General features: G+C 41.4%; 1 protein-coding gene across 3 annotated transcripts in view; it reads left to right on the top strand.

Moving 5' to 3' along the window:
- Positions 1-12,558, top strand: part of LOC143901014 (CD151 antigen) — a 119,029-nt gene that overhangs the window by 87,910 nt on the left and 18,561 nt on the right. For all 3 annotated transcript variants that reach the window (XM_077412888.1, XM_077412891.1, XM_077412889.1), the window contains 2 exons: positions 8,088-8,261; positions 12,166-12,327. In XM_077412888.1, coding sequence (XP_077269014.1) covers positions 8,088-8,261; positions 12,166-12,327 — 336 coding nt within the window. The remainder of the gene's footprint in view (positions 1-8,087; positions 8,262-12,165; positions 12,328-12,558) is intronic.

Raw genomic sequence — 12,558 nt, 5'->3', positions numbered from 1 at the left:
ATTACTCACGTTTTCTTTCATCGTTCATTTTTTGTTTTTTGTCATTATTTGTCTAGCTCGAAGCTTAACTACCAGTCTACCACCCGACAAAGCGTGTAATCTGATCATAAATAGCATCTTTTGATGTTTCGTCGAAATACCGACTTTTGGTGGGACACTGCGAGCCAAACCGCGTATCATTAAAATCCTTGTAAATTCGTGGGGTGAGTACGCGATGGTTCGCACTGATGTTCGATTCGAGGTTCGCGAGCCTCGCGCGAGCCCGTTGGCTCGACAATGTGGACGCATGATCGGCTCGCAACGAAGTTCGGCTCGCGGTTCGGCTCGATAATGTGGACGCATGATCGGTTCGCGGCGAAGTTCGGCTCGCGGTTCTGCTCGATAATGTGGACCCTGCTTAAGGGCATCAAGTCGATGCTCGACAAAATCTCCGTCTCGCGTTTGCGGCAGACTACCGACGCCTCAAGATTTCCGAGCGATTCGAACCACGACAGTGTCCGTGAAATTTACCAAGAGTTTTCGGTGCAAATTAATCGCGGTAGCGAAAGTCGTTCTCTCATCCGCAGCCCTCCCCTCGTTTCGCACTTTTTCTAAGTGGTGCCACACACAAACACATAAGTATGTTAAGTATTACTAACGTTTAAGCGAGCGTTACTTCTGTAGTAAACTTACGATATATCACTCGTTTACGCGGACTAAATTATCGTATAAGTTACTATATACAAAATCCCGTTTACGCGAATAAGGAATTATCGTATAAGTTACTACAGAAGTAACGCTCACGTAAACGTATTATATGTTATATTTTTAACACAAAATTTCAACAAGGACATTTTTAACAAAAATATACAAAATTTTTTACTACATATGTACATTAAGTGAAAAATTCTAAAAAGCAATAATAATTAACTTGCAAATTGTGTTGCAATAGTATTACGATAATCTTCCGCGTCAAAATAATTTCCAAACATTTCGGTGGCACAACATATTGATTTTCTATCGCTTCAATTTACTTTAAGGCAAAATATTTTTCACATAAAAGACGCTCTTTCTCTTTCTTTCTCTCTTTTTCTCTTTCTGTCTTTCTTTTTCGAAATGAACGCGATTATGGTTGCTTCGTATTGATAGAAGCAATCATCGAGTTTTCTCGATCGCGTCTTACAAAGCGACGCGCCCAACGTAAAGAACAACATTTATTGGAAGTTTAACGGCAGGATGCACTTTCAGGTCAATAAATTTGCGTGATGTGCGCCGTCACTTCGTCGGCCGGTTCAAACGGTATTCCTATAAAATTTCTCGCTTCGTCTTTCCGCCATTGAAACCCGGTCGCCGGTTATACGAGACATTCGGAGACGAATCCGCCCTCGGGTTACTCGGGGCGGAATTGCTCGTAAGGCGGACCTGGAATTCTACGTCGCACCTTTTTTTTGCAGACACGGCAATCTTCGGCGGCGGTAAAAGATTCAATGAGGTACGGGTCTCGGTACTACGAGCTCGTCAAGTTTAATGTCTTTATAATTGCGCGGTTCCCTCGTCGCCCGCGGACAAAACGAGCCACGGTTAAACCGGCGTTTTCTTGCGCTGCTGTCTGTCGTCTCTCCTTTCGGTGCAATCGCGAAACGAAAGGGAAACTCGCCGCTCGCGTGAGTTGAGCTTGTTTCTTACCGTTAATTATCTCGATGCCGTTTTTCAAGGAAGCTTTTGTAATAGCTTAATAAAGTTTCGGCATTCGTACTTTCTTTTACGGTGCTCATTGTCATCAGATAACGCTACTTGACGTATTTCCAGTTTGTCGCATCGCGTAGTAGCGTATTTAAACGTGTTATACTTTTTTCAATTGCTACTTGACACGGACGATGTTTGAGAATAATTTTATCTTATAGCACGGTGCGTAACATTAATCCTTTAGCTGTATGAACACGTTATCCATATGACTAGCAAGGATTAGCGCACTCGCAGTAAAAATAGGTAAAATTTCCAGCGATTAAAGCTTGTCTCTCATAATTTATGACATCGTTGTTTTACACGGATATAATAAATTAGGGCATTTTATGTCATAATTACAGTGCGCTTCCATTTTATTTGTCGTTCTAAAAAATTAAAATTTCAAACAATTAAACTTTAAGTGAGCGCAGAATATAGCTCTTTGGAATTCTTCAATTTTTCAAGCAGAAGTTTGACGGAAGATCAATCCACAGAGTTATTTTACATAGAAAATTTAACGAGAAGTTAACGCGTAACTTTTAATAATAGAAGGTCGAGAAGCAATATGTTATATAACCAGCGACATAAAAATAGACACGCTGTACATTATATTTCTGCGCGTTCCGTTCCTGAAATAACGGCCATATAAGTTCATGGCATAATTTAATTTAAAGCATAAAGTCGAGCTTCGCGACAGGTTGAAAGTACTTTGCATATAGAATTAGCCGTTATTGTTTCATTTTTATGCTCCCGCGCTCTCTTTGGACGTCTCGGATCACGAACGATATAAAACGAACATTTCCTTGCCTTTCGCGAAGGATCGCCTCTCTTTAGCCTTCATTCAATAAACTCACGCTATTATTTTATATATGTCTTCCCAGTCGCACCAAACTTTTCGATATTCAGATACAGAGACCTCTCGAAGAATCGAAAGAGTTTCTTCGCCTATTTAAAATTCCACATTGTATACTGACTCTTTTTTCCTATTTATATTGCGACATTTAAATAGCGTACAACGCGTACACAAAATGTCCCGAAAATTTACCGAGTGCAATAAACATGAAGCGAAATTGTCCGCTCAAGGAAATGAGCTTTTTGCATCGCGTCGGGAAATGAGACATGAAAAAGAGAATCCTTTTATAGTTCGCCGCGACACTTGCGACGAAGCTTGGGAATTCGAGTGGAAAATCGCGCTCTCGGCAATCACGGGGAGGTGCAAAATTTTCCGTTCCGCATTTTCCGTTGTGTTCCCGGCGTTGCATTTGTGAAAACGAACAATATCCTGCCTGATTGTCCGCCGCTGTCCCGTCGAGAAGCATAATTTCCGCCCTGCGGAAAATTCGCGAGTCCGCTTCCCGCGGAGGAACGCGCGTTCTCGCCACAATGGCAGAATAACGATTTTACGTCACTCTTAACGAAGTTATATCGGTGATCTCCGAGTAGTTCCTGCCAGCGTTTTCTTAACTTTCTTCCTCCTAACCCTTGCCCCCCGCCCCCCTCCTTTCATTCAGAATCGACCTATTGTTTTGCACGCTGCGTTTTATTCCGCTTATTTGGATACTCTCGCGAAGTCAGTAACCTTTTCCTAATTACATTTCCGACTCTTGAGTCGGAGTTGAATTGCATAAGTATTGCGAGATAACGGAGTCGCCCATTGTTCAATTACGATAACGGCAACAACTTGACAAAATAGAAGAAATCTGTTCTTTAAATAGTTATCTTTTTTTACTCTGAAAGTTACCTCCTTCATTATGGTTGGGAAGTGTCGGATATAAAATATGTTAACTGATATTTACATTAAATGTCAATTGTCAATTTCGGTGATGTATTTACGAAAATGATCAAAGCATCCACAATTGGGAAAAAAATTCGAAAGAAGGGGAAGAGAAGAAGGAAATTCGATAAATGGCGTGTGCAACAACATTCCGCCAATGTGTATTATGATAGAAACTAATATCTTCCACAGCATTGCGCGCGTGCTAATGAATACGAGGGTACCGTTGAAATACTAATGAGTGAAATGGTCTCTAACAACACGCGTCAGCCTCATTATATCGCTTTTTATTGCATAGCTTAGCTCGTTGTTTGGTAAATTCTAATACCACTGTAGCGAATAAACCGTTAGTTTCTCTCCAAACAGAGGGACTCGTAGTAATACTTGCTTTCGCAAAATCCTCTCTTGTGCCTTGATAATCATAAAATAACAACCTACGTTGTTGCTGGGAAAACTGCCGACAATCAACGTAAGATGTCTTCATCGTCTATCCAATTGGCGACTCGTTCCTTTGCTTTCCCCTCAATTATCATACGCACGCTTTTACTCGATGATTTTATCCAATACATCAATACGCAAAACATCAATTTTCTACTGTGCTATTACTACTTTTTTTAATAGTAATAGTATGTTACTTGTTATTGGATATTTTTCTATGATGCGTGCTAGATTGCCGACGAAATATTATCATCGTTCTTTTTCACGATCCGGAAATGCTTGTTTCCTAATAACGGCGAAGTAACGAGCTTAATCCACCGTAGCAGCGATAAACTATCGGCGATTCTCGAGGCAAGAAGGCCACCTCCCTTCTTGCCTCGGCTTTCGCGTTGGTCCTGCTCCCTTTCACCATCTATACACGGATGGCACGAGCGAACCGTCTCATTAGCCGAGACCTTATATGGCGCTCAATTAAGATTTTTACCAGTCTTGGGTAGGTAAATCCACATAATGAACACGCGAGCCACGTTGGCGACTCGACGGAGGAGAGAAAAGGCTTTATGAGAACACGGAGAAAGTTAGGTATATATAATGCATGGCTTGCCCAGATTTTTTTTGCGATCGACCGATTTTACATCGGCGTATGCATTTCTCAGAATTCTGATCTATAATTCACGCATGAAAGTACCTATTTAAATATGATTTTCTATATAAAGACAGAACTTTTTGTTTAATGCGTGATTTTTTAATTATGTATTTTATCCTAAATATTTTGCCGCGCGCGCTTACAGATTCGCCAGCAACGATTTTACCCATTTAATAAAATAGGGAAAAAAAGCTTTGATTTTTTTACAAATATAAATTTAGTAAACGACTAAATCTCGTTAACGAACGTGAATAATTATTAGCGTGTCGAACGGTAGGGAGCGATTATTTTATGTTGAAGTTTCCGCTAGAGCAACAGTTGTAATTGGCATCTCATCAAAATATAGTACTCATCTCCGTGCATTCACGGCTTGTCTTCTCCATGCGACTCGCAATCCGGTACTTCCTCTTGTTTCCATCACAGGCTCGTGTTAAGTCCAAGAACCATGACCGGCTCAAGCTCCATTCTCAATGTCTCGCGACGGTAATCTCAAGACGAAGTTTATCTTGCTGCACTATGCATAACGACGGACACAATAGGATGCGCTATTCATGCTCACACACAGAAGATTAAAAACATTAACTAAATTTATTGCAAGTTCCATCATTCGCTGAAATGCTAAAATACTGGATATTACCAAGGAAAGAGGAAACTAATATTTCCTGGCTAATTTAAGGAAAGGATATTTACAAAGTAATAACGTAAAAAATAATGTTTTTTCCACTTTTTTTCACAGCTTACATTTTATTATATGAAGTAGTTTTTTAAAGAAGCACATTATATTGCACAGTTATATGTTTTCATGCATATAAACATTTTTATAATATCAAGAGTTAAATATAATATTACTTAGGGCGTGCGTTTAATGAAATTCCATACACACACTTTAGACCGTGTGCCCTGCCGTTTTACACGTTCCTTTTTCCCCGTGGATTATTGTGTCCAGGCTTGCGCTTCGAATTTCGATTCGTGTGTTTCAACAAGCTTTACTCGATAGTCGAGGTTGCACGTTTTCCGGCGCACGCGTTAGCCCGCGACACAAACATCGGTCTCTAACAATTATTCGAGGACATAGCACGTTCAACCGGTTTCCGTCTGCCGGCCAAAATTATCGTGTGTGTATATATTTTGTTTTATTTTACACATATACAAACACACACACACACACACACATATGTATATTATGCAATTTTATATACATATATATATTTTTTATTATAATTATAATTTTATATCTAAAGCCATATGGTGGAAAAGCAATTGGTGCGTTTGATCTATCGTTTCTCCCCTTCACTGTCAGCCTCCTCACCAATCCCAAACTGTCGATTGCCATGCCATTTCTGCTCTCTCCGCGCCGTTTCCGCCATAACGTATATATACATCCCGGGCGATTTATTGACTTAGGTACTAATATGTACGTACACTTAGGTAGTACATGTTGGTATAGGTATACTGAGGCCGACGCGGCGCGGTGGCGCGCGGCGGCGGACGTCACAGCCTCTCGATGCTACCCCCGACGACGCACTCGAGTTCCGAGTAACAGCTGATGCGAAGGAAGCGGAAGCGTTGCGATCCGTGTTCATCTCTGCCCGCTCCGTCTTCGTTGCTCCCCACTTAATGACTGAAACGGATACTAATTAACGACTATGAAGATGAAAGTCGAACGCAGAACGTTTATCTCGCGTCATCCGTTTGCTCGTCGAGCGATCTGATATTATCGGGCATTTATTGCGTCGCACATTGGCGAACTCCGCGTTTTACTTGCGTGTCTCGACTGTGTGCGTTTACGCGGAAGGCCCGATCGATCATTGCCGCGTCTTACTGACTCTCTCCGCTGCTCCAATTTCTCGTGTATATACGTTTGACTTGAACGCCCCGATCTAATTAGGGGAACTAAAAGAGCACGTTGTTAATCAGCTTTAAGGTCGAAGTAAGCGCGGTTTTCCGCAAAGTCGGCGTATATCTTCAGGCTGCTGGCCCATTCTGGTTATAATTGACGAGCTTATCTTCAAGCTATTTTATGCTCCAAAGCTTTCCGGGAAAACTTGGTAACGTGTAAATTTTATTATTTGTTTTTTTTTTGTTTAGAACTGCTTTGGAACGATTTAGTTGTGCGAATTGAAATATTTTACGAAACACGATACAACCGAGGCGTGAAACGACACTAAGTACTTTTTGTGTATTAGTTCAGGAATACTAAGTGTCTACCCGAAAGCATCGTTTAAGTACTCGCGCGATACAGCTTAATTCCCGTAGCGTAGCCGAGAATCGATCACAAATTAACTGCCAATGCGACTTCTCTCCTCTCCATTCGCTTCCTCTTAATATTTCATCGATCTAATGCATATACGCTCCACTCTCTCGCACGATTCGACCAAGTTTCCGGAAAGCTAAGCGCGACGCCGCAATGCATAAGCCACTCTCTGTAGAACAGAATTAATAACTGTCGAATTATTAAATAAGAAAAAAGTTCCCCCTCTCGGCGTACACGCTCCTCTCCTCTAAGTCGCAAAATCTTGCGAAAGTACGGACGAGCGATAGTTAGTCACCGCGCGGCTTGAATATTCATATAGGAAAGGGGGATTGTCGGGGCGCGCGCCCTTGTCCCTCGGCGGGGGTTTATATTCATGAAAAGTCTGAAAAGCTTCGGTGGACATTACGCAATTTTAATACGTCGCGCTAGCTTCTACGAGAGAGATAGAAAAAAGAGAGAGAGAGAGAGAAAGCGAAAGGACGATGACTCCGAAAGAGCGAGGTTGAATCTCCGACTACATCCCGGCGGTTTTGCTCCGTAAATCCGTATTACAAATTACGCGAAAGCACGGTATTAAATATCGTTCATTTAGAATCTGTGCGCGCGCACTCTCTTTCTCTCTTCCCCTCTCTCCCCCTTCTCTTTATATATATATATATATATATCAATTTTTTATAAAATTTTATACATTTTTTTTATAAAATGGTATATAGAATACATACCATTTTCACGCGAAACATACGTTTTTTGGTATGAGAGACGCGTATATCAGAGATATTCGTATTTTGAATAGGACGAATCGATGATTTGGCGTGAAGAAGCAACGAGAAGAGGACAACAGCAAAAAATAAATATCATTATATAACGCGTGAAGCTTCTCTGTGACAGATTCAATCTCGCTTTATCGCGTTTGTAAGGAGTGCACACATTAGAAATCGTTCCTATACGTACCACATCATTTCAAAGAATTATTTTTGGACATAAAAGTGAGTGCGCATTTACTTGGAGGTAAGCCGGTCCTTTTTAAAAGCTGTTTCATTTCCTCTTTTTTGCCGATAGAATTCATTCGACAGGTTTTATCGAAATTTCTATTCAGTTAGACGGGCGGGGTGAGGCGTTCATTGCTCTCCCAGCGCCATTCCTTTTCATTAGTCACGATAGAGGCGTTAAACGCGCTGAGTTGTAACCGCGTAATTGCGGAAAGACTGTCACCGATGTTGTTTTAACCGACCCTAATCCCTCTCGTTCTCGTCTTTCTTCTGCCGACACAGTACGTCTTCGTGGTGATGGCGGTGCTCGTTCTGGAGGCCGGGGTCGGCGCGCTGGCGCGCCTCTACGAGGAACAAGTTGGCCCTGAATTGAAGATGAATTTGAACCGCACCTTTCTCGAGAACTATTCCGTGCGATCCCGGGAAACCGCGGCCATCGACCAGATGCAGAAAGAAGTAAGTACGAGTGCCTCACATCGCATCGGGAGGAATTTCTTTATCCGTTTCTCAGATCCGTACGCACGCCCGGTTTGCGCTTGAAGAGTTCGCCGTCGAACAATTGCGAACAGAATAGGGACGCGCGCCGACCGGCTATTCCGAATTCCGATATCGCGAACACCGATGCACGCTGCTCTCTCGGTATCTATTTCCTCCCTCTTGTCATTTTTATTCCCGTTGCATCTCTGTATACTTACGCCGCGGACCCCAAGTAACGTTTTTCGCGTGGCTTCGATTCGTGGCGCGCTTCATGTTGTTACGGTGCTACCAGAAATAAGGTAAAGGTACCAATACCCGGACACTTAAGCATAGGAAATGTACCAATACCTGGACACGTATCTGTGTCTGGATACCTTAAAAACAATATAAATTTATGAAAATAAACGTTTGGATATTATAATTGAAGTTTCAAACTACAAGAAAAAATACTTTTATCTTTGATTTTAATTCGCGTTATACTTATAAATAATAAAGGTGTCCGGATATAGGTACATGTCCGGGTATTGGTACCTTTACCTTACGCAATATGATACCGGCGTCGAGTGTTTGCTGAAAACGTTTCGTATGGCTTGTCAATACGTAACACGATCGTCGTCGGCAGTGTCCTTCTAATCAGGAAACGCGGCAGCGTCTCGCGCCAATTCACGCATAGCGAGGTCGCGTAGAACGCTGATACACACTGTTAGATATACATATATTACATATATAATATATATATATATATATATATATATATATATATATATATATATATGTAATATACGAGATCCTGAATAAACCTGGCTTACATTTTTGTATCTTATTAACGGCTAAAAACCGATTGAGTTTTAATTGTGCTTAATAGCTGGAGTTTAAATTATATAATAAAAGTGTTTGTTTAGTTTTTCTCTCTGTGCCTTATGAACAAAGATATTATTACAATACAAAGTCCAATTTTTAAGAAACGTTTACGTCGATCGCGTTGATTCTCGTACTTTCAACATCAGGGAATAATAACATTTCCTTAAGCAACAAACATATTTCTTTTTTCTTCTTGTTTTCTCTCTCTCTCTCTTAACTAAAAAAGAAATATCTGTACAAAATTACTTTTTTTAAAAAGTTAAAAAAGTGAGCCAAGTACATACTCGTTATACTAAACCCATTAAATCGTTTCAGCATTATTTGTACAAAAAATTTGATATCAAAAATTTTTTTAAAAAGATAATTTTATACATCATGGATGACGCGGCCGATTTTCGCGAGCGATTTTTTCTTGACGAAAATATAATCCCGTCGATTGTTTAATTCAATTTAAATCGGTGTTCGTTATTTTTTAACACGGTAATGGTAGTTTCACAACGCTACGTGCTCTTACCCGTGTCCTTGATTGGAAGTAAGCCACACCCGCGTCATCTCGGAGTTGCTCGACATTAATTTACGAATGCAGTCGAAATGGCTCAGTGGCGGCTTTTGTGCCCGCGATATCACGTGGCGGGCACTTTTATTTATGTCCTCCGCCGACGATAGCACTCTCTTACGAGGACCTTACAACAGTAAATCATCGTTATCGCGTCGCGGAACAATTTCCGCCCATTCGCTATAAATCGATTAGTGCCACAGTGAACTTGCGGCGAAAAACTTTGCGGTTTCGTCTCCTTACTTTTGCGAGGGATGTCGTCGCTTTGCGCGCGTCATCTCTCTCCCGAATGCGCTTATATACGTCCCGCAAAGATCTAAACGAAGATTTACGTCTAGATCGAAGTTGTTTGTAATCGTAGGATTATGCTGCTCGTTATACATATTTGCATCAGGATTAACGGTGGTGGTAGTGGCAGAGGATTATGCCGACCGCGTACATATTGCCCGTTTCAAAGGGCGACGTTTCCATCGCGTAGGGAATTAATCGCGTGCACGCTGTCTACATCCACTTTATGCCGAGTGCAGCATCTGGATTTGGATCAGACTTGTAAGCGTATACCTATACACGTGATGCGATTTACGCGGTGCTGATAATAGCGCGGGGGAGCTAAGTCGCTCCCGCAACACCCATTGGCCCTGATAAATCGAGCCTTGCAATTTCACCCCCTTCTGTCGGATATTCCATTGGCCGACCGAGGATTTTCGTTTCCATTTCTTCACGCCGACCGAGTGCGCGATGGCGTTAACCCCTCCCCCCTCACCTCCTCGTCTTCGCCGAAATTGGCGAAACCGTCGGGCAAGCGGGAAATTCAGGATCCGCATTTTATTTATACACAGAGGATCTACGTGTATGTACAAGCATTTCATTCCGTTGGGGAAATCGAATTTTACCGCAACAGCGGGCTCGTCGGGGAATTTTTAAGGCGACTTCGCGAACGGAAATAAATGTCTCGCATACGTTTGTACCTGGTGAACGCGCACCGAAAATCTTTTTGATGTATCTCCCACGGGGAATATTCACTAAAAATTTATTCATCTCTACGTTTTTTCCATATTTTTATATATTTTCTTGATTTGGACTTTATCTTACCATTCAGGACAAAGTTGAACGATTTTCTTATCAATATCGAACGACATTGTTAATGCTAAACGAAAGAACACATTTTCTTGCTTACATAAGATTCGCGCATCCTTTACACGGTTCTTTACACAGTTGTAAGAACTTACAACGCGAAGGTCGCATCTGATATGTACATACGAACGTCTACGCGTATACACATTCAAGTGCATTTCGAGCCCTTTTTTCGGAGAAAAGATTTCTTCGATCTTCCTCTTTTCAGACATTGGTCCTTTGAATCACCCGAGAACATCCATTCAGAAGAGTAAATAATTGATCGAAGTCATATAGACGTTGCAGCAAATGCTGCTCTAAACGAGTTTGTCAAATATCTCTCTTCAATTTTTATTTCTAACTTGCTCAATTATTTGCTTGGTAAATCGAAATTTTAAAGAGGAGGATTATTTATATTAAAATTATATCAAGATATATAATTTTTTGTTGTGAAACATTGTGGCTATTAATAAATGAAGAACGTTTTATAATATGCTAGGCTCTTCTGTAGCTAGTCCGGCCCGGCCTCTAAACTAGTCCAGCGCTTCTAAGACGACGGGGACGCCGAATTATGCGTGTTCACAGGAAGGAAGGTGAAATGCGTTGACCGTAACGCCTACGCGTATAAAGGATCCGTAGAAGTGTTTATCGCGACTAATGGTTCCGGCGCGCGATGAATCCCACGGGATTACGTGCGCCCGCATTAAAGTTACCATTTAACTTAATGCTGCCGCCGAAAACACGTTTCTCACCTCCATTAATCTGCCCCTCTTCATTCTTCATCGGCAGCCCTCTCTGGCCCCTCTTTCTCAATGACTCCGCGGTGCCCCGTATGACACGTCCCCTCTATCGTTATTATCGTACGCGGTTATTATCGTTGCTATCGCCGCTGTCATTGTCCCCTTTCCTGCGTCCCGCTTATATTTTAATGCACGCATCGTAAACGGATCTGGAAAAATAGGAAAGATAGGCCTGTCGTTACAAACGACAAACTCTAATGCAGCTTAAAACCTTGTCACATTCTTTTTTGGAACACGATTCTTTATAAAAAATTATATGTTATCAACATTGTTAAGAAATACGATGTTACGTAATGTCCCGTGGTCGAAAGTGTCATATTTTTATGTATTTTTCCGTGAATTTTCAATTTAATTTAATTTAATTTAAAGTCACGAAATTTTTAATTATCGAACCTATTTTCTCCTTCGTTGCGGAGTAATTAAAAATTTCTTCGATAAAGGTGGCTGAGAATATATTTACATAACGGAAGCATGGCATGGAAACTACTTTATCTGATGCTTTCGTGAGCCTTCCCAATATTATCGTGAGAGACATTATTATTGAAATTTGCAGTTCAAATGCTGCGGTGCCTTGAGATTCGAGGACTGGCTCGTGAGCGAGTGGCACAAGGACGAGGAGGTCCTCAAGAACGGCAGCGTCGTACCTGACAGCTGCTGCAAGACGCCGACGTTACTTTGCGGGAAAAGGGATCATCCCTCCAATATTCAGTACACGGTACGTCTGCCGCGACTTCTCCTAGCTGCCTTCCTTGGCTGATTATCAGACGTGACATTAGCTTCAATTGAACGCCGTTCAATTTATCTCCTTAGAAAAAGTCGTAACTCTTTTCCTTAAATATGGCATTATTATAAGATATTAAATACTGAATATCATATTAATAATTTACAAGTTTATACCTTCAACTGGAGTCCCTCTAATAAGAGTCGCGACACGTGGAGTTTCGGC

Source organism: Temnothorax americanus, unplaced genomic scaffold, assembly GCF_048541705.1.
Source record: "Temnothorax americanus isolate GAGA-0224 unplaced genomic scaffold, ASM4854170v1 Scaffold31, whole genome shotgun sequence".
NCBI lineage: Eukaryota > Metazoa > Arthropoda > Insecta > Hymenoptera > Formicidae > Temnothorax > Temnothorax americanus.
This window is presented reverse-complemented; position numbering and strand designations above follow the sequence as displayed.